At 40.5% G+C, this 23,073-nt stretch overlaps 1 protein-coding gene across 4 annotated transcripts in view; it reads left to right on the top strand.

The window, feature by feature from the left end:
- Positions 1–23,073, top strand: part of VWA8 (von Willebrand factor A domain containing 8) — a 523,579-nt gene that overhangs the window by 360,315 nt on the left and 140,191 nt on the right. For all 4 annotated transcript variants that reach the window (XM_077297321.1, XM_077297318.1, XM_077297319.1 and 1 more), the window contains exons 29-36: positions 5,640–5,778; positions 6,636–6,838; positions 13,273–13,389; positions 13,511–13,575; positions 13,656–13,781; positions 18,816–18,925; positions 19,186–19,340; positions 20,377–20,572. In XM_077297321.1, coding sequence (XP_077153436.1) covers positions 5,640–5,778; positions 6,636–6,838; positions 13,273–13,389; positions 13,511–13,575; positions 13,656–13,781; positions 18,816–18,925; positions 19,186–19,340; positions 20,377–20,572 — 1,111 coding nt within the window. The remainder of the gene's footprint in view (positions 1–5,639; positions 5,779–6,635; positions 6,839–13,272; positions 13,390–13,510; positions 13,576–13,655; positions 13,782–18,815; positions 18,926–19,185; positions 19,341–20,376; positions 20,573–23,073) is intronic.

The following is a 23,073-nucleotide window of genomic DNA, read 5'->3' as shown; positions in this document are numbered from 1 at the left end:
AAAAACGTTTTTATCATATCTCTATGTGCCAGAATTATTTCTTGATTTGAACCGTTTTTACTGTGTTTTTTTAGACACTTTCTGTGTTTTCCCCAACAAGGGGACAAGAAGGGTGTAGCCTATCCTGCACCACTGTGTGAAAAACAAAGTAAATACAAATTTGGCTACATTTCTGCAGAAAGCAAGTCAACTATTAGTGCAAAGTTTCACAAGGATATCGAAAGGAGATATAAAAGGAGAGACAAGGGGCGCAGAGTCTAAGTGTAGATGTATATTCACAGCAAGAAATATATATTGTTGCACTCACCCTTTGGATGTCTTGTATGTACATTCAATTGATCCGTATGATGGATCCACGCCTTATAATATTCCGGTATGCAGCACTATTGCAGGAACTATGCCAGCCTTGATCCAAGGATTGCATGTGAATACAATGGTTAGAAAAAAAAATAAAAAATTTCCTTTCTTGGCGCTTCCGGAAGACAAGGGTAATTTGAAGGTTGAGATAATTTGCTCAATACCAAATTTATTAGGACACTTCAATAAGAACAAAACAACGCGTTTCAGCCCACAACGGCCTTCATCAGGTATTATATGTGCTTTTAAAAATGTGGATAATACCTGATGAAGGCCGTTGTGGGCTGAAACGCGTTGTTTTGTTCTTATTGAAGTGTCCTAATAAATTTGGTATTGAGCAAAATATCTCAACCTTCAAATTACCCTTGTCTTCCGGAAGCGCCAAGAAAGGAAATTTTTTTTTTTTTCTAACCATTAGTGCAAAGTTAGAATAGATTATGCTTAGTTTGTACTATTCTAAGAATGATAGGTTATGCTAGCGGATGGCGGCCATTAAACAACTGCCGATTGGCTAAATGTTTGCTAATCGTCAGTCATTTAGACAACTTCCCAAGTGCTCAGAATGAGTAATAAATCATTATGACCTCGTAGATTATTTTCGGCAGCACTTGTCCGATTTACACAGGATAATGTGCTGCTGAGAATGATTTGTTTTTTTAAGCCTGCTTAAAAATCTTTTCACGCAACAAACAAGCATTTTGCTCATTCATCTGGTGATTGGCCGCCTGTTTGCACTGCACAATTATCGGAAATGACCACTCCTATGAGTTCTTGTTTGCGATAATCGCCCTGTGCACTCTTTGGCTGTGTTCCCATGATGAGTATTTGATGGGTTCTTGATGTTGCAGAATTGTTGTAGTATTTCTCAACATATCATGTAAATTAGGACAATTGTGTGTTTGTTTGTTTTTTTATTACGATTTTGAGTGTTTTTGTCTCTCTTTGGTATGTCATTTCATTAAGTTAAGCTTTAAATAAAGCTGTATGGTTTTTGATACTCCATTATCTTTGGTTTCGACAAAACTTTATTAATGCAGTCATGTGCAGATTAGTTTCTTTTTTAGTATGTTTCCACAGCAGAAATGGAAAAAAAGAGCATATGTATTTTTTTACTTGCAGATTTTCCTATCTATGCGGAAAATCTTCCCATAAAATTCAGCATAATTTCAAGAGAAATTAACGTATTATGGATTTCAAATACACACTGTAGGTCAGTTTACGCTGTGTAACAAAATATAGTAGGCATGAGATTCCTATAAATCCCATCCACTCTGCTGGATCTGTAAGACACTTTGTTATTAGTGCAGCCAAAATCCGAAGTATCAAAAATTTACCAAAAACACATTGTGGGAACACAGCCTTTAGGCAGCTTTATTAGATCCCTTGTAGAGGACTGTACAGGAGCTAGGGAGCAAATAAAGCGCAGTAGGATCTTATCTGGTATATAAATTAGGTTTTATAAAGGTTATACTAACCTAGTACGGTTGTGTGCACACAACAGTTTTCAAAGCATAGATGCTCAGCTGCTGCATATCCACAGGTCACCAGACCAGATAGAAATAATGTGGAGAAAACCGAGGATCAGATCATCAACAGCGTGAAAATCCACCCTTCTCTCCACAATATTCCTTATAGAGGCGCAGACCAGATCGTTATCTTATTGTTAGCTATTGTGTAAATGGACGTTGCTGATCTACACTGATAACTACATGATATTGCCTTCACATTTGTATGAAAATACTCATTCAATACAGGCCAATACAAATATGCAATCATGGCAAATGCTTATACAGTTAGGTCCGTATATTTTTGGACAGAGACAACATTTTTCTAATTTTGGTTATAGACATTAACACAATGAATTTTAAACAAAACAATTCAGATGCAGTTGAATTTCAGCCTTTCAGCTTTCATTTGAGGGTATCCACATTAGAATTGGATGAAGGGTTTAGGGGTTTCAGCTCCTTAACATGAGCCACCCTGTTTTTAAAGGGACCAAAAGTAATTGGACAATTGACTCCAAGGCTATTTCATGGACAGGTGTGGGCAATCCTTCGTTATGTCATTCTCAATTAAGCAGATGAAAAGCCTGGAGTTGATTTGAGGTGTGGTGCTTGCATTTGGAAGGTTTTGCTGTGAAGTAAACATGCGGTCAAAGGAGCTCTCCATGCAGGTGAAACAAGCCATATTTAAGCTGCGAAAACAGAAAAAAACAATCCGAGAATTTGCTACAATATTAGGAGTGGCAAAATGTACAGTTTGGTACATCCTGAGAAAGAAAGAAAGCGCTGGTGAACTCATCAATGCAAAAAGACCTGGGCGCCCACGGAAGACAACAGTGGTGGATGATCGCAGAATAATCTCCATGGTGAAGAGAAACCCCTTCACAACAGCCAACCTAGTGAACAACACTCTCCAGGAGGTCGGTGTATCAATATCCAAATCTACCATAAAGAGAAGACTGCATGAAAGTAAATACAGAGGGTTCACTGCACGGTACAAGCCACTCATAAGCATCAAGAATAAAAAGGCTAGACTGGACTTTGCTAAAAAACATCTAAAAAAGCCAGCACAGTTCTGGAAGAACATTCTTTGCACAGATGAAACCAAGATCAACCTCTACCAGAATGATGGAAAGAGAAAAGTATGGAGAAGGCGTTGTACAGCTGATGATCCAAAGCATACCACATCATCTGTAAAACACGGTGGAGGCAGTGTGATGGCTTCGGCATGCATGGCTGCCAGTGGCACTGGGTCACTAGTGTTTATTGAAGATGTGACTAGTGTTTATTGAAGATGTGACACAGGACAGAAGCAGCCAAATGAATTCTGAGGTATTCAGTGACATACTGTGTGCTGTGAGGCTGTGGCCTCTGATACAGCTAGGGGGCGCTGTTTGTTCTCCCCAGAATGTGCATGCAGATGGATGAAGTCAATAGGTGTGCATGAGAGTCACGGATTTCCGGTCCGGGTTTTCCAGGTGGCTGAAGGCCACAGGTTTGTGTGTGTTTAAAAACCCTGCAGTAAGGGGTATGGGTGTGTCATGCCGTGTCAGGTCATGTCAGGTGTTTGAGGTGCACGTCAGTGTCAGTCTGGTGTGTGCTGGTCTGCAGAGTGCATGGAGGCAGAGGCCAGCAGAGCCAGCACCCAGGGCAGCTGAATAGCCTGGCACCCGCAGCATACACAGAGATGCAAGTCGTCCATGGTACTGGTCTCGGATGTGGACAGTCCTGTGCCCGGTGGTGGATGTCCTGTGCCCGAAGGAGTCGGATGTGGACAGTCCTGTGCCCCGAGGTGGATGTCCTGTGCCCGAAAGAGGACTAGCATGTGCAACGATTGCAAACAGGTGGATGTGGTGCCCGGCTGCTATCTGGATGATATCCTGAACTGTGTACGACTGTGTGAGTAAAGAGTCTGTAAAGAGTCTGTGATACAGCGATTCAGGACACCCACGAGAGCTAGTCAGAGGAGGGCTGGCGTGTGTAGTGTCTGCAACATGTGAGGCTGTGTGTATGGAGACGTATAGAGACTGTGAGATGGCGTGCGGTCGCCCAGGGAAACTGGACAAGGGAAGTCTGGCCTGTTTAGGGACCGCAAATCTAAAGCCATGTGATATGTATTGCTTTGAACCGGTGTAAACTGGTCACTGATAATATCCACTGAAGTTATATGCATTTATGTGAATTGGACTTTAATGCTGTGAAGAAACACATTAAAAGAGACTTTTGTGTTTGAATTTGTGGGTCACTGCTTCTTCACTGCGTACGATGCTACTGCAGCTTTACAGTGCTCAGATCCAGCCAAATGCAGCCAAACTGATTGGTCGTCGTTTCATACTACAGATGGACAATGACCCAAAACATAAAGCCAAAGCAACCCAGGAGTTTATTAAAGCAAAGAAGTGGAATATTCTTGAATGGCCAAGTCAGTCACCTGATCTCAACCCAATTGAGCATGCATTTCACTTTTTAAAGACTAAACTTCAGACAGAAAGGCCCACAAACAAACAGCAACTGAAAACCACCGCAGTGAAGGCCTGGCAGAGCATCAAAAAGGAGGAAACACAGCGTCTGGTGATGTCCATGAGTTCAAGACTTCAGGCAGTCATTGCCAACAGAGGGTTTTCAACCAAGTACTAAAAATGAACATTTTATTTAAAATGATTGAATCTGTCCAATTACTTTTGGTCCCTTTAAAAACAGGGTGGCACATGTTAAGGAGCTGAAACTCCTAAACCCTTCATCCAATTTTAATGTGGATACCCTCAAATGAAAGCTGAAAGCCTGAACTTCAACTGCATCTGAATTGTTTTGTTTAAAATTCATTGTGGTAATGTCTATAACCAAAATAAGAAAAATGTTGTCTCTGTCCAAATATATATGGACCTAACTGTATATATATTTACCCTGGATTTCTACATACAGATGCCGAAAAAAATGCTAGCATGCTGTTAATTGTTGATTGGAATAAAATAAAAAAAAATCCGGAAAATTAACATAAAAAGACACTAAAAAAAAATGTGAAAAAAAAACCAAACAAACAAAAACCTATAGGAAAGAAATATCACAAATGCGCTCTGGAACAAAATAAAGAAAAGACCCTTCAGGTTTACAAAAATTCAGATAAAAGGTGTGATTCCTGAAGTGTCTTCTGCTTCAAAAAAAAGATAGTCTGAAAAAGATGCCATGCACAAATACTCCCTCTATTCAAGCTTTCACCTTTCCAATCTATACTGCATGTAGCAGCCAGGGTTGTATTTCTGTCCAACCACAACACCGATGCCTCTACCCTGTGCCAGTCATTGCACTGGTTGCTACAGAATACAATACAAACCTGGTTCCAGCTATTCATCTGTCTCCACATTCTCCATGCACCCAATAGCACTTGGTAACTGTACCTAGACAGATACTGGCTGGTGACCAGATCATGCAACTTATTTGAAACGCCCTATTATAATGATGGCTGGACCATACATGACAAGCATGTTCTACCTATTGCGTCCCCCCGTTTCCTCATACTATATTATTATTATTAGGGGATGAAACTTAGAAACTTTATTTTATACTTAGTAAACAACTCTAAAGCGAAGCCTGTGCTGCACAATGCAGTCCTATATATACGCGTAGATAGGGCGTCGTGTGCAGCAGTGTCTCCCTGTGGGGTGCTTTTTATTGAGTATGGAAATAAAGCTTGGGCGGTTTAACCCTTATGCTGGATAATCCTTGACTTCTGAGATGTCTTGCTCCATAATGATCTATAATGTCATTCTTTTTCTCATTTAGGGTCCAGTGTATTTAAATGTGCAAGGTTTTTCATTAGAGCGTTATGAATCCCGATCACTGAGTTTTTCAGAAGAGATGGCTTACTGGAGCATTCCTATAAATGAAGTGAATATTGTTTGTGATGTCCATGTCTCCTCAGGTTTGTCCAATCATCTTGTACAGATATTACAGTTACAAGGAAACAAATAAGATTTACTGATTGTTATTGTATGTTAGTGCTAATATCATGCACAATCATCACCAGCATTTTTTATTTCTGTAATGGTGTCACTAATGTAAGATCCCCGCTCCCAGTATCATACTCCGTTTTCTTCGGTTCTCGGCAATCTTTTCCTATGACTGAGTGATCCGCGGAAAACTTTGGATACATGTCCAATTTTCATCGAGGGTTGAATTAGAATTGGCAATGCAAGTCAGTGTGTCCATGATAAAATTGGACCGCACTCGGCTGACTTCCAAATGCGGTCCAGTTTTCATGGACTATCAGAATGGGAGAGTACCATGTATGAGAAAATCAGATGACACTCGTACCACACTCTGATCAAACTCTGCTCCGAATAATCAGTCCGTTTTTCTCGTATATGTGAATAAATCGGACGTCTGAATGATGCCTTACATTGAAAGCTTGTGACCGTTATCTCTGACTTCTGGTCAGTCAAAAGTTGCCTTCACAAGATGGTGGAATGGGATCTGAGCGGTTCTGCTAAAGTACATTACTAGGGGCAGGGAAGTGATGCCACTCCAGTGCAGAAATTAAAAAAAAAGCTGAAGTCGCGCTTTAAAGAAAGCTATGACCTGTGAAGCCGTCAGGTTTAGTTTGCCACAAACATTATTAAAAAATTAGAAAACAGTATACAACTTAATGATAGGTCATCAATTTCATTATAATGAAGATATGACTCTTTACAAATTTTTCATAGACACTAAATTCGCCTAACATGAATTTAACCCATTCTGCTAACCAGTGTATTTAATTTCTGACATATTTCCCCCCAGATAATGATGCAGACAGAACAATATACGTGGTAACCTGCAATCCGGCCTCCCTGTACTTTATGAAGACTGATGGCGATAAAGGATTCTATGTGGATTTGTATGACATCTTCCCTAGAACCGTGGGAAGTGTATGGCAGCCATTTGTGAGTGTAGCGCCTCTGGGCCATCCGCTGACTGGACAGGTTATTCTGCATGAAGAACAGGTAGCTCTTTACTAGAGACTTTTTATCTGTGAAGATGCCAGCACTCATTTTACTTTTTATATTGTCCCATTCTTTCCTCCATGTTTCTATAAATATTGCAGCCATATTACAGCTATTTTTATTCTACTAAATGCTTTGTTCCAAATATGAATGGTGATTAGAAATAATGATATGAGGCTGTATGGGGTGGAAGGAGCAGGAAGTCAGGGGATCACGCCTTTCACAATTTTCTGCCCCTCCCCCGTCTTCTAAAAGCCATACCTTTTTTTGTTATTTTTCTATCAACATAGCAGTGTGATGTCTATGATGAAGTTTCAATGAACCCATTCATTTTAGCATTCAGTGAACTGGAAAAAGGGGGGGGGGGGAAATCCAAGTGCGGTAAAATTGCAAAAAAAATAATCTGGCAATTTCACATTGTTTTTTGAGTTTTGTTTTTACGCAATTGTTCGTGCTGTAAAAAAGAAATGGTGACAGAATTCTCCAGATATTTTTTGGTGTATGCTTTCTCCATTATACTATTCCCATTTGGTTTGTACATTCATATTCTTCCCTTTATTTCTCTCTACCCTTGATGAGTGTATTTGTATGTAAGTTGCTATATTTGTCCCTGGCCTTCTGTGGGAGGGCGAGAAGACAGCTTATGACATTAATAGGAGCATAGTAAGGTTGGAGACTTGGGCCTCTCCTCCTTTAAGAGTTTCTCTGGGACAGGGGTAGTAAAGGTCCCAGATCCAGGGACAGTTTGAGGCCCCCCTTCCTTACCGAAGATCGTCACAGCGTGACAGCTTCTCTCCTTTTTTCAGTCTGCTCTGGAGTTATGGCTGGTGTTTAGCTTCCTCAATGGTTAGATGTCCTCCTTGACTATTCTATTTCAGAGTGATCTGGCATCTAAGCCACAGGTCAAGACTTTTCCTCTGAGAGAAAGCAATAGTTTAAGAGTGATGCATGCTCGGCTACCATATTGGCCACTCCTTGATCCCTGGGATCTCAATCTTGTTCTGAAAGTGCTTCAATCCCCACCTTTGAGTCATTTAGAGACATCTCGCCGTTCTGTCTATCCTGTTAGGTGGATTCTCATATAGCTATTTGTTGTGAATTCTGCTTTTGGGCTCCCTCCGGTGGTTGTAGGTGGTAATGCAATTGTCCCTGAGTTGCAGTCCTGGTCAGGTGTATCTGCTGATTGCAGTTCTGACTGGGGTATTTAGGCTTGCAGGATTCATTAGTCCTTGCCAGTTGTCCATGGTTGTTGGGAGGTTTTGGTCCTGGTTTGGTTCCTTCTGCCAAATCAGCAAAGATAAGTGTCTGGTTTTGTTTCTGTGGCACACATGCTGTGTGCTTAATAATTCTGTGCTATTCAGTGTTTTTTTTTGTCCAGCTTAGATTGTGTCAGTATTTTCTCAGTCTTGTTGGATTCTCTGGAGTGGCAGATATACATTCCATGTCTTTAGTTAGATTGTGGAACTTTTTGTATTATCTGCTGTGGATATTTTTGGAAGGGTTTTAATACTGACCGCTTAGTATTCTGTCCTATCTTTCCCTATTTAGCTAGAGTGGCCTCTTTTGCTGAATCCTGTTTTTTGCCTGCGTGTGTCTTTCCTCTCCTACTCACAGTCAATATTCGTGGGGGGCTGCCTATCCTTTGGGGGTCTGCTCTGAGGCAAGGTAGTATTCCTATTTCCGTCTATAGGGGTATTTAGTCCTCCGGCTGTGTCGAGGTGTCTAGGGTTTGTTAGGTACACCCCACGGCTACTTCTAGTTGCGGTGTTAGTTCAGGTTTTGCGGTCAGTACAGTTTCCACCTACTCCAGAGAAAGTTCATGCGGCTCCAAAGTCACCGGATCATAACAGCTATTACTTCCTTGAGGCATGTTTAGGAGATGACTGTTCTTTCCTGTTGCATCCCTTATCTCATCCTGCACCTGGTGAAGGTGGTGCTATGGCTAGTTATGTGTCTATTTGCTAAGGTGGTCTTTGCATTTCACCTTAATGAGGACATTATCTTGCCTTCTTTCTGCACTATGACCTCTTATCCTACTGGGAGAGCTTTGCACAAGCTGGATGTCATTAGAGCCATGTGGTGCTACTTGTCAGCCATCGCTCCATTCAGACATTCTGATTCCTTGTTTGTCATTATGGAAACCCGTGCAAGGGCCTGGCCATCTCTAACGTTATAATTGCTTGCTGGATTCGATCAGCCATTATCAAAGCATATAGGGTAAATCCCAGATCTCCCCCATTCAAAATAGAGTGGAAGGTTGGCTGGCCAGCCGGCGCTCCATTCAATATCTATTGGGCTGCTGGAAAAAGCCGATTGCAGTGTTTTGCATCTCCATAGAGAATGAATGAAGCAGCGTTCAAGCATGTGCACTGCCTCTCCTTTATAATGTTAAAAGTGCCACATTTTGCAGTCCGACCAATCAGTAAGATATAACCTATCTGGTGGATAGGGGATAATTTGATGTCGAAATAGAACAAAGTCCAGCTCACCATAGTCGACATCCTGAGGAACTCTGAGCACGGAACCGCTGTGTCAGGGCATGTAGTAATCAGAAGAAATGGAGAATCCAGCTCAACGAGGTAGTGAAAAACCCTTTTCTTTATTCACTTGAAAATGTAAGGGTGCTTGGTCACCAGAAATGCGTTGATATCACATTTTATTCACTGTCTACGCTGATGTTTTATCCTCAATTGAGCACATTTTCTAGTGAATATAGAAAAGGTTTTTTCACTACCTTGTTGAGCTGGATTCTCCATTTCTTCTGATAATTTGATCTCGCATGACAATCTTTCGAAATTCAAAACCTTATAGTTTTTTGTGAAATTTGCAGACCATTTTCCTTTATACCATTATGTGCCCATGTGTGCCACTGGAAAATTTGCAAATTATACTATGTTAAATTATTTGTTTTGAAAAATCATACATTTCTAAATGATATTGTGAAATCAGAAAGATGTTTTGTTGAATGCTGTTTGATGACCTGAAACATTGACTATTTGCTTTCCACTTTGTTGTCTCTTAGACTCCATCCAAGCACAGGGTATATCTGCTTTAATAGTCTAGCTTAAAACGTGTATTGATTGTTTTGTGATTCTTGTAATTGTAAAGCTTTTCTAATGCATGTCTTTGTTTTATGTAATATTAAAACAGTGATATTTGCTATTAAAAAAAATGAATGTTATTGAAGTGGAGAAAACTGACACAAATAATTTTTATTGTTATGGCTTGTGAATTTTCCTGTAAATCATAGTTATTTCCATTTACTGAGACATACTGAAACCGCTTTTTCATCCTGCATTGAAATTGACGCAATAGGTTCCTACTAGTGATGAGCGAGTATACTCGTTGCTTGGGTTTCCCCGAGCATGCTTGAGTGGTCTCCGAGTATTTGTAAGTGCTCGGAGATTTAGTTTTTGTCGATGCAGTTGCATGATTTACAACTGCTAGCCAGCCTGAGTACATGTGGGGGTTGCCTGGTTGCTATGAAATTCCTACATGTATTCAAGCTGTCTAGCAGCTGTAAATCATGCAGCTGCAGTCAACAAAAACTAAATTTCCGAGCACTCACAAATACTCAGAGACCACCCGAGCGTGCTCTGGAAAACCCAAGCAACGAGTATACTCGCTCATCACTAGTTCCTACTCATAGAAAAAAGTGTAAAATGTAACCCTAAGTTAGTGACTACTGGTGTCAGTCTCTGTAGTACTTTCTCCCCATAGTGGTCCACTGCACTGTACATGGAATGTGTCCACAAATGTCTGTCACGGTCCCCAGTGAGTATCTTAGTCCAGTCTTCAGCGCACATGGCAGCGTGGCAAACACCCGGTGTTTGGGGGCCGAACCTGAACAGTAACACGGACTTACTGCTGAAGTCTGCGTTTGGTGTCCGTGCCTGAACGGTAGGTGTTCGGTACGGATGCCGAACTTTACTGTTCGGGTTTGCCCATCTCTAAAGAGGATCTTTCACCAACTGTTTCATGTTGAACTGGACGCACTGTGTGTGTATAGCACTTATGCTATTTTTTTTTGCTTTTTAAGTTTGCCTCCACATTGCAGAGATATTACCTATGAAAGTATTATTATTATTAATAATTTATATAGCACCATTAATTCCATGGTGCTGTACATTAGACTGGGTTACATCAAAATACAAATCACTTACAGTAAACAAAACTAACAATGGCAGAGGACCCTGCCCTTGCGGGCTTACATTCAACAGGATTATGGGGAAGGAGACAGTAGGTCGGGGGTTGCAGTAGCTTCGATGGTGTTGAGGTGGCCATGTGGTCATTACAGGTTGTAAGCTTTTTTGATGAGATGGGTTTTCAGGTTCCTTTTGAAGGATCCAAATGTAGTGGATAACCGAACGTGTTGGGGCACAAAATTCCAGATGATGGGGCATATTCGGGAGAAGTTTTGGATGCGATTGGGTGAGGAGTGAATAAGCGTGGAGGAGAGAAGGAGGTCTTGGGAGGACCGGAGATTACGTGGGGAAAGATATTAAGAGATTAGTTCGGAAATATACGGAGGAGAAAGGTAATGGTTGGCTTTGTAGGTCAGTGTGAGTAGTTTAAGCTGGATACACTGGTAAATTGGGAGCCAGTGAAGGGATTTGCAGGAGTGAGGGGAAGCAGGAGTGTAGTAAGAAGAGAGATTAATTAGTCAGGCAGCAGAATTCAGGACGGACTGGAGGGGTGCGAGAGTGTTTGAAGGTAGGCCACAGAGGAGGATGTTGCAGTAGTCGAGGCGGGAGATGATTAGGGCATGCACAAGCATTTTGGTAGCGTGAGGGTTGAGAAAAGGATGGATTCTGGAGATATTTTTGAGCTCGAGGCGACAGGAGGTGGCGAGAGCTTAAATGTGCGGTTTGAAGGACAGGGCAGAGTCAAGTGTTACTCCGAGGCAGCGGATTACCGGGACAGGGGAAAGTGTAAATTTGTTTATTGTGATAGATAGATCAGGTAGGGAAAGTTTGCATGATGAAGGAAAGATAATTAGTTCAGATTTGTCCACATTGAGTTTGAGGAAGCGAGAGGAGAAGGAGGAGGATACAGCTGACAGACACTCTGGGATTCTGGAGAGCAGAGATTTGACATCTGGGCCAGAGAGGTAGATCGGAGTATCATCAGCATATAGGTACTGGAAGCCATAGGACTTTGAGTTGTCCCAGGCCAAGGGTATAGATTGAGAAGAGAAGGGGTCCTAGGACAGAACCTTGAGGGACACCAACAGAGAGGGGGCGAGATGAAGAGGCAGTATATTAGTAGGAAACTCTAAATGTGCGATTGGTAAGGTATGAGGAGATCCAGGATAGGGCAAGGTCTTTGACACCAAAGGAAGAGAGGGTCTGTAGTAGGAGGCAGTGGTCAACTGTGTCGAAGGTAGAGGACAGGTCTAGAAGGAGGAATATAGAGAATTGTCTGTTAGCTTTGGCTGTAAGTAAGTCGTTCATAAGTTTGGTCAGGGCAGTCTCAGTGGAATGGTGGGGACGGAAGCCAGATTGTAGGTTGTCAAAGAACGAGTTAGATGCAAGGTGAGAGGAAAGATCAGTGTGGACGTGCTGCTCAAGGAGTTTGAAAGCAAATGGGAGCAAAGATATGGGGCGATAGCTGGATATAGCGCTCGGGTTAAGGGAAGGCTTTTTGAGGATAAGGTGTGATTGTGGCATGTTTGAAAGCAGAGGAGAAGGTACCAGAAGTTAGTGATAGATTGAAGAGATGGGTTAGGGATGGGATAAGTGTAGTGGTGAGGTTGGGGAGGAGGTGGGGTGGGATGGAATCGGGTCAAGTGCACAAGTGGTGAGGTGTAATTTGGTGAGAAGATGAGCAAGCTGTCCTTCATTGACACTGAAGTGACACTTAATGAGTTAATTTTAACTCTATGTGGGTGTTTTAGAGTTTTCACTGAGAGGCGCCTACTTCTACCTGTATGATGCTGACCAATCAAAAGCAGGCAACAACACCGCAGAAAAAGAACACTCTCCGCCATAGCTTAGAGCTGGTATCTCCATGTGTGCGAAGTAATAATCTCCTGGTGTAACCTCATGTATGGTTAGAAAGCAGCGATGAATAACACTTTTAACAAACCCTTCTATCAGCTCTCCTCCTCTTTTTTTTTCAGCTCTGCTGTACTGCTATTACGGTACTTTTATACCCTGGCATGACCACCTGTTTGCCCTGGGGTGCTGAGGGTGGAACCCATGGTGGCCAGTTGATTGTCCTAGTGGCCACATTTCGTTAATGAGACAACTCCATTACATATGAGATTGTGTCTAAGACAATTGTTGAAAGTAATATGTTTAGAGGAATATTGAAACTTTGAAAGTTAAAATATAATGTAATGTTTTACTTTTTTTTTTTTATCAAAAGCCTAATAAAATAGACATATCCGATCCTTCCATTTCTCATTATTCCTTGCGTTTGTTTCTTTACAGAGTAATGTTATTCTTTTGCTGGACACCAAAAGTGGAGAGCTTCGTCGTATTGTGCTTTCACAGCAAGAAGCAGAAGCTCCAAAAAAACCTTCTTGGTGGGGTAGTAAAGAAGCACAAGTAAGCATTTCCATGTATCTAACAATGTTAGCATCACTTTCTGAAATATGGCTTATGTGTTCCGCACAGTTTTAACACCAGTCTAGTTATTGGTTAATCATAAATATGTGATTTATTTTAGGAAAGTTACAGAATGTGTAGAGAGTTTGCACACAAGAATTGGCTGGTGTTCTTTAAGGAAAACAGGTGGGCTTACGATATTAGGCTCACAAATGTCTCTGTGCCAATAAATCACAGCAGAATGAAGATTTCTTGTTGTTTTACAGTAACTGTATTAATGTCCTGGATGTTCTGGAGGGCACTACACATGCAATCTCCTTACCAATCAATCTCAAGTCTGTGTTCTTGGTGGCAGAAGATAAGTGGCTTCTAGTTGAGAATCAGACCGATAAGTAAGTGTCTGCTGTCTTTTAAACCAAGCAAATAAACTTTCTACAGAAATAGAGAAAATTAGTAAATTTTAATTTTTGCAGCGTATACTTTTCTCCAAATAAAATACCATTGCACATTAGCATCTATCAGGAGCAGGTCTGAAAATGACACAATGCCAACACCTTCCTCACACTGGTCTATTCACAACTGCACAAGCCTAACAGTTAACATATTTATTTACTGTACAAGGCCAAACATACACCTATATACAAAATATGTGTGTTTATAAATGTGTGTGTGTGTATGTATATATGTGTATGTATGTATGTGTATATATATATATATATATATATATATATATATATATATATATATATATATATATATATATATATATATATATATATACACACTAGATTGAAGCCCAATACTATTGCATCGGGGGGGCGGTAATGTCACGATGGGGGGCAGGCATGCGGCACTGTTGTTACCTAATGGCATCCTGTGATAATCTAATGACTTTTGCATCAGGGGACTCGTGCTTGACGCCTATGCTTATATGCATTGTTTTTGTCCCAGCGATGCTGTTGCTCTTCAAGAGTCTCATTTGCTCTTTGTGGTCTTCGACGTTGTGCCTTTGCCGCATTCTTTTCATTGACATTGGCGTACTTTATATGAGGAGTAGTGTTGAGCGATACCGTCCGATACTTGAAAGTATCAGTATCGGAAAGTATCGGCCGATACCGGCAAAGTATCGGATCTCGCCCATACCGATACCCGATACCAATACAAGTCAATGGGACTCAAGTATTGGAAGGTATCCCTGATGGTTCCCAGGGTCTGAAGGAGAGGAAACTCTCCTTCAGGCCCTGGGATCCATATGAATGTGTAAAATAAAGAATTAAAATAAAAAATATTGATATACTCACCTCTCCGACGCAGCCTGGACCTTACCGCTGTGAACCGGCAGCCTTCTTTGCTTAAAATGAGCTGGTTCAGTACCTTCCATGACGTCACGGCTTCTGATTGGTCGCGTGCCGCTCATGTGACCGCCACGCGACCAATCAGAAGCCGTGACGTCATCCCTCAGGTCCTAAATTCCTAGAAGGGAATTTAGGACCTGAGGGAGGACGTCGCGGCTTGTGATTGGTCGCGTGGCGGTCACATGAGCGGCACGCGACCAATCAGAAGCCGTGACGTCATGGAAGGTGCTGAACGCGCTCATTTTAAGCAAAGCAGGCTGCCGGTTACTACCAGGGCGCGTCAGAGGGTGAGTATATCCCTATTTTTTATTTTAATTCTTTATTTTTTACAAGGATATGGATCCCAGGGCCTGAAGGAGCGTTTCCTCTCCTTCAGACCCTGGGAACCATACACTGGGAACTTCCGATTCCCGATACCACAAAAGTATCGGATCTCGGTATCGGAATTCCGATACCGCAAGTATCGGCCGATACCCGATACTTGCGGTATCGGAATGCTCAACACTAATGAGGAGCCATGTTTGCGTTGATATTTGCTTTTTAAAGGGATTTTCCCACGAACAAAAGTTCATTTTAAAAATTGTCTGTGTCTGACCGTGTACAGAACATACAACAGCTCCTGGGCAGGGGAGGAAGCAGAAGACAATACTGACATAACAGTAGGAGATTCCAGAGGATACATTTTGTGAGGTAAAATATTTTTTAAAAACGGTCAGTGAAATATTTTACCTCACAAAATGAATCCACTGTGATCTCCTGCTGTAATGTCAGTATTGTCTTTTGCTTCCTCCCCTGCCCAGGAGATGTGGTATGCTCCGTACACGGTCAGACAGAGTGAGTTTTTAAAATGAGCTTTCGTTCGTGGGAAAACCCCTGTAATGTGACCGGCTTCCTCTGCCTGTAGACACATTGGGCATCTGCAGAATGATTCACTGCGCCTGCATGTAATTCGCGCAGGCGCAGTAAATGAGACCGCTGCCGTCTTTAAGCAGACAGATAGCGGCGGTCACATTGAAACTGCGCATGCACTCCTCCTGTACAAAGATGGCGCCAGTCAGTGAATCATTCAGCTGATCCCGGCGGCGGCGTATTTGCGACAGTGTTCCACTGGTGGTACCGCACAAGAGGCTGTGTGAAAGTGTGAGTGTGAAAGTGTGTGTGGTGCGACGGTGTTTCCCTGGTGGTACCGTGCAATAGGGTTGGTACCAGCAGCAGTTTTCATATTGAGACACCCATTACTTGGGTGTCCCAATATGGCGATCGGTGAACTTCCTCTGCTTGGAATTCTGGGATACGGTGACATCTGGACAGAACAGGAAATGAAAACATTACAAGGTAATTATATAAATGGATACAGGGTGGGCCATATATGGATACACCTAAATAAAATGGGAATGGTTGGTGATATCAACTTCCTGTATGTGGCACATTAGTATATGGGAGGGGGGAAGCTTTTCAAGATGGGTGGTGACCATGGCGACCATTTTGAAGCGACCATTTTGGATCCAACTTTATTTTTTTTCAATTGGAAAAGGGTCATGTGACACATCAAACTTATTGAAAATTTCGCAAGAAATACAATGATGTGCTTGGTTTTAACGTAACTTTATTCTTTCATTAGTTATTTGGCTAAATAATCTAAGCTGATGAGGTGAGAAAAATATTAAGAGAATAACAGAAAAACTTTTCAGCTCACCCAGTAGAAACCTTCATCTGTAGTCCACATAATATCAGAGCAAGGAAAAAACATCTCTGTCTGAGGTTGAAACTTGTGCACATGGAAAGAAAAATCCAGCTCCAGGAATAACAAGTATAAAAAATGTATTTAAACATATTAAAATTTGGAAAACTGCTGGCAGGTGATAAATTACATCATTTGGATGGAAGCTACCATATAGTCGCTGGACGCGTTTCGAGCACAAACAGTGCTCTTAGACTTTAGCTGAAGTCTAAGAAACTGTTTGTGCTCGAAACGCGTCCAGCGACTATATGGTAGCTTCAATACAAATGATGTAATTTATCGCTTGCCAGCAGTTTTCCAAATTTTAATATGTTTAAATACATTTTTGATACTTTTTATTCCTGGAGCTGGATTTTAATTTCCATGTGCACAAGAAAAATATTAACACAAGTTACATTTATGGGATCAAATAACTAAAATTTGGCATTTGCATATGTATTCACCTCTCCTCTTGTACCAGTCGGTGACTTGTATTGTTTAAGATTATTGTACTTGTTTTTTTATTATGTATACCCCTTTTCACATGTAAAGCGACATGAATTAAATGGCGCTATAATAATAAATAATAATAATTCACCCCTTTTGTGATGAAGCCCCTGAAAATTTCTGGTGCAAGCTATTACCTACATGAATCACATGCTTAGTGAAAAGAAGTCCACCTTTGTGCAATCTAAGTGTTACATGGGCTGTCAGTATATACACACCTTTTCTGAAAGGCCACAGAGGCTGCAACACCATTAAGCAAGAGGCACCACTAACTAAACAACACCATGAAGACCAAGGAGATCTCCTAACAAGTGAGGGACAAAGTTGTTGAGAAGTACAAGTCAGGGTTGGGTTACTAAGAAAAAAAAAATAATATCCCAGGCTCTGATGAGTCCCCGGAGCACCATCAAACCCATTATCATCAAATGGAAAGAACATGGTATAACAACAAACCTGCCAAGAGAGGGCCACCCACCAAAACCTCTTCCTGGTCAAGCAAGACATTTATGAGAGGGGCAGCACAGAGACCAAAGGTAACTCTGAAGGAAATACAGAGTTCCCTAGCAGAGACTGGAGCATCTGTCCATATGATCATAATAAATCATACATTCCATAGAGTTTGCCTTTAAGTAAGAGTGAGCAGAAAAAAAGCCTTTACTTACAAAATTTGAAAGGCTCGATTTGAGTTTGCCAAAAGACCTGGGAGATGTATGGAAGTGTATGTGTATGGAGGTGTTGTGGTCAGATGAGACCAAAATTTAAATTTTTGTCCATCAAGGTAAACGCTATTTACCATTCCCAATGAAATATGGTGGTGGCAGCATCATGCTGTGGGGATGGTTTTTGGAAGAAGGGAGATGGAAAATGGTTCCATTCGAGGGGAAGATGGATGGTGCGAAATACAAGGATATTCTTGAGCAAATCCTGTTTGTCTGTCAGGGATTTTTAGACTTGAACTTACAACAAGACAATGACCCAACGCATACTGCTAAAGCAACACTCAATAGGTTTAAGGGGAAATGTGTAAATGTTTTGGAGTGACCTAGTTAAAACCCAGACCGTAATCCTATTGGGAATCTGTAGTCAGATTTGAAGATTGCTGTTCACCAGAGGAAACCATCTAACTTGAAGGAGCTGGAACAGTTTTGCCTTGTGGAAGGGGCAAAAATCCCAGGCAAGATGTGGAAATCTCATACAGACTTATCCAAAGCAACTTGCAGCTGTTATTGCATCAATAGGAGGTTCTACAAAGTACTGACTTTAGGGGGATGAATAGTTATGCACACTGAAGCTTTCAGTTATTTTGTCCTATTTGTTGTTTGCTTCACAATAAAAAGAAAACAAAATATTCACAATTGTAGGCATTTTCTTTACAAGAAGTGATGCAAAATGTTTCTCTGGATATTATTTTTAGATTCTCTGACATTGGATGTGTACCTATGATAAATATTGCAGACCTTTCCATTCTTTATATGTGGAAAAACTTGCAAAATCGGCAGTGTATCAAATATATATTTTCCCCGCAGTGTGGATAGATAGATATACATACACACAGGCTTGCAAAAGTGTGTAAAACAGTATGACAGCGTGGGAAACCCGAACTGTAACACAGACTTCAGGGAGTAGTCCATGCTCGAGGTCTGTCAACAATTAGATGCTCGGTGCGTACCCCAAACCCTTACCGTTCGGGTTTGCCCATTCTTATTAATGATAGGTGGAAATGTAACAAATGCAATATCAGACAAAGCTTTAATTGCCTCTGGATTCGTTAACTACAATGTCGGTGACAAACTATTCTATATTTGGGATATATAATGTCCATCTTCCTTTTCGGAAATCTGCAGGAAATTTCTTCTGACCACACCTTTGCACATGGACGCTGAGGACACCGGAGTTTGCCAATTGCATGCCCTTGAAGAGGAAGCTGCGAGTGCTGGTTTTGGAGTGACTGCAGGTATTTAATGTGACAGTGAATACTGTGTTCCGTATAAAAACTAAAGTGTGTAAAGTTTTCTGTTTGGATTACTTTACCTATTGTTTGGTTGTGAAATTTCCTAAAGGCAAGTAACTTGTAGCACGTGTTGTTTGTACTTGGTCATTGCCACATTTAATATATTGGGGTTTAGTATTTATATGTGATGTAGGGTCCAAATAGTGCACTAAATAATAATAAGCAGGAGATGAAAGAACTGAGTTTACCACCTTATTTTCCAGGTTTGGAGCCCACCAATCTACATGTCATTTCTAGTGATCAGCTGCCTCCTGAGAACCTGAGCGCAGCGATTAACCAGAAGATCACCTCTCCTAATAGGATATTTTCGGATGAAAATCACTATGCCTCAATAGTAGTAGGATTTCCTGACCTAATGGTAAGAGCTATGAAAGTCAAGTTGGCTCAAACCAGTACATTCTACATTTGAATGTGACGTTATTATTGCGTCATTTGTAGTCCACTCTGCAGGCAGCATGTTATACAGGGAATGGGCTGGTTTGTTCCCATAAATGCCATACACGTCCATGGAAAGAATTCTGAAAAAGCAAAGCAAACTCTGCATTATGGAGTATATGCGCTGTATACGGCATATTTAATTGACATTCCATATGTGTGTATAGCTAATAGACATTACACGGTCATATTACTAGTTTAAGTATTAATAATGAGAAATCGAGGAGGTTTTCAGAATTGTGGTCTAGCGGCTATGTTGTAAGTCCATAGTCACCAAACCAGCGAACCTCTTCCTACCTGCTGAGATCCATGGCTCTTTTTCTAATTAGGCCCGGCGTGATGTCAAACGGGCGTCATTCTGCAATGATGATGACTTTCTGGGCATGCTAATCAGAAGGTAGGAGGAGGTTTGCCGGGCTTTGGTCTGGCATCTATAGATTACAGATGTGGCCTCTGGACCATTCTTCTTCGAGTCTCTAGAAGACCACTATTACTGCCCTTGGTACCATAAATGCCATTTATTATTGTATTATACACAAAATGAATTTACTGTATTCTCATTATTTTTATAATATATTTGCACCATCTGACCTATACATTTAAATGTAAAATATCGGGGGGGGGGGGGGGGTAAATCTTGTTTGTAAGGTGGAAATAATAGTGCAGTGAATCTGGATTAGTTCCAGATATCTCTTTTTAGAGTATCTGTAATATACATCATGAATGAAAATGTTCTGCTTATTCTGTGATTCTCATTACTTACAGCCAGAATGTCTGAAGTGTGAAAGCCGATCTCCACAGTGGTGGAAATCCACACAATGGTGCAAGATTACTGTATTAATACTCTCAGCTCAGTGCAGCTGGGATCCCCTGAGCTCTGGTGAAAGCCATGGCCTCTGGAATAAATGCTTATTGCTGTAACAATTGCTGTGCATTTGATTTGTTATTTTTTATTTTAGTCTCCTAGTGAAGTTTACAGCTGGAAGAGAAAACATCCTCTAGGCAATCAAGCGGGTTCTCCGAGTGATCACTTTTTCCAGCCAACCAAATTTGCAAACATAAAGAGAACCAATTGTGTGAATTTATTAGAGGCCAACCAAGTGGTCAGAGCTGTGTCTGCTGCAGATGTGCCATTAAAAGAAATCTACCCAAAGGGTAAAACTTTCATAATTTCCGTCACTTTTTTCTTTGTTACACAAACTTTTTTTGTATTGCAATTAATTGACTATAAAGTTTTATAATCTTGTGAGAAATTAAAATAGGAGGATTAAAGAAAGTTATCATATGATCTATATACAGCCAATGATATAGAACATAATATGTAATGGGGCCATTAACATTTCAGTAGTAACTATCTAATAATTCATGATCATGGTGAAAATGTCTGTTTCTCTTACTTTCCAGCGCTGCCTCTCAGGCTTTTGTTTTGAATTTGAGAGCAAGTACTGTCTGCTGTAATGTGAGGCTACTAGTAAGTAGTACTATAATGTGTACGTTAAAGGGGTTTTCCCACTGACAAAGTTAATTTTAAAGTTTATTTTAATCAATAAATGTTGAAATAATAATTTCCACAAGTGTGTTTAAAAAAAAAAAAAAGTTCCTGTGCTGAGATAATCTTATAAATGTGCCCCTGCTGTGTACTGTGTAATGTCTGAGTCTGACCATACAGGAACATAGTCTGATCATGTCACATCTCCTGGGCAAGGGAGGAAGCCAAAGAGAATACACCAATAGCACAGCATGGGATCACAGCTGATTCTTTTTGTGAGGTAAAACATTTCTCTGCCTGTTTTTTAAAAAATGTTTTATCTCAAAGAAAGAATTACTTGTAAGCCCATGCTGTAATGTCTGTATTCTCTTTTTCTTCCTCCCCTGCTCAGGAGATGTGGTATGATCAGACTATGTTCCTGTACTGTCAGACACAGCCATTACACAGTACACAGTAGGGACACATTTATAAGAGTATATCAGCACCGGAACATTTTTTTTAAACACACCCAATTGTGGAACTTATTATTATTCCAAGATCTAGTGATTAAAATGTACATTGTTCGTGAGAGAACCCCTTTAAGTACTTGGATTGTAATACAAGCACTCTTGGCTGTAATGTGATACTATTGTACTGTGATACCACAAGTACTGTCAGCTATAATGTGATACTACAAGTACTGTCAGCTATAATATGATACTAGAAGTACTGTTCGCTGTAATGTGATAGTGCTGTACTGTGATACTACAAGGAATGTCAGCTGTAATATGATACTACTGTACTGTGATAGTACAAGTGATTTCAGCTGTAATATGATACTACTGTACTGTGATAGTACAAGTAATGTCAGGTGTAATATGATACTACTGTACTATGATAGTACAAGTTGTCAGCTGTAATGTGATACTACTGTACTGTGCTAGTACAAGTTATGTCAGCTGTAATTTGATACTACTGTACTGTGATAGTACAAGTAATTCCAGCTGTAATATGATACTACTGTACTGTGATACTACAAGTAATGTCAGCTGTAATATGATACTACTGTACTGTGATAGTACAAGTAATATCAGATGTAATATGATATTACTGTACTGTGATAGTATAAGTAATATCAGATGTAATATGATACTACTGTACTGTGATACTACAAGTACTGTCAGCTGTAATATGATACTACTGTACTGTGATAGTACAAATAATATCAGATGTAATATACTACTGTACTGTGATAGTACAAGTAATATCAGATGTAATATGATACTACTGTACTGTGATAGTACAAGTAATGTCAGCTGTAATATGATACTACTGTATTGTGATAGTACAAGTAATATCAGATGTAATATGATACTACTGTACTGTGATAGTACAAGTAATATCAGATGTAATATGATACTACTGTACTGTGATAGTACAAGTAGTGTCAGCTGTAATGTGATACTACTGTACTGTGATAGTACAAGTAATGTCAGCTGTAATGTGATACTACTGTACTGTTAGCTGTATTGTGATAGTGCTGTACTGTGATACTACAAGTAATGTCCGCTGTAATGTGATACTACAAGTACTGTTAGCTGTAATGCAGTAATGTTGTACTGTGATACTACAAGTAATGTCCGCTCTAATGTGATACTACTGTACTGTGATAGTACAAGTAATGTCAGCTGTAATGTGCTACTACTGTGCTGTGATGGTACAAGTAATGTCAGCTGTAATGTGATACTACTGTACTGTGATAGTACAAGTAATGTCAGCTGTAATATGATACTACTGTGCTGTGATAGTACAAGTAATGTCAGCTGTAATGTGATACTACTGTGCTGTGATAGTACAAGTAATGTCAGATGTAATGTGATACTACTGTGCTGTGATAGTACAAGTAATGTCAGCTGTAATATGATACTACTGTGCTGTGATAGTACAAGTAATGTCAGCTGTAATATGATACTACTGTGCTGTGATAGTACAAGTAATGTCAGCTGTAATGTGATACTACTGTACTGTGATAGTACAAGTAATGTCAGCTGTAATATGATACTACTGTGCTGTGATAGTACAAGTAATGTCAGCTGTAATGTGATACTACTGTGCTGTGATAGTACAAGTAATGTCAGATGTAATGTGATACTACTGTACTGTGATAGTACAAGTAATGTCAGCTGTA

The sequence above is a fragment of the Ranitomeya variabilis genome, chromosome 3 (genome assembly GCF_051348905.1).
Source record: "Ranitomeya variabilis isolate aRanVar5 chromosome 3, aRanVar5.hap1, whole genome shotgun sequence".
Classification (NCBI taxonomy): Eukaryota; Metazoa; Chordata; class Amphibia; order Anura; family Dendrobatidae; genus Ranitomeya; species Ranitomeya variabilis.
Note: the sequence above shows the minus strand (reverse complement) of the source record. Positions and strands in the feature narration are given on the sequence as shown.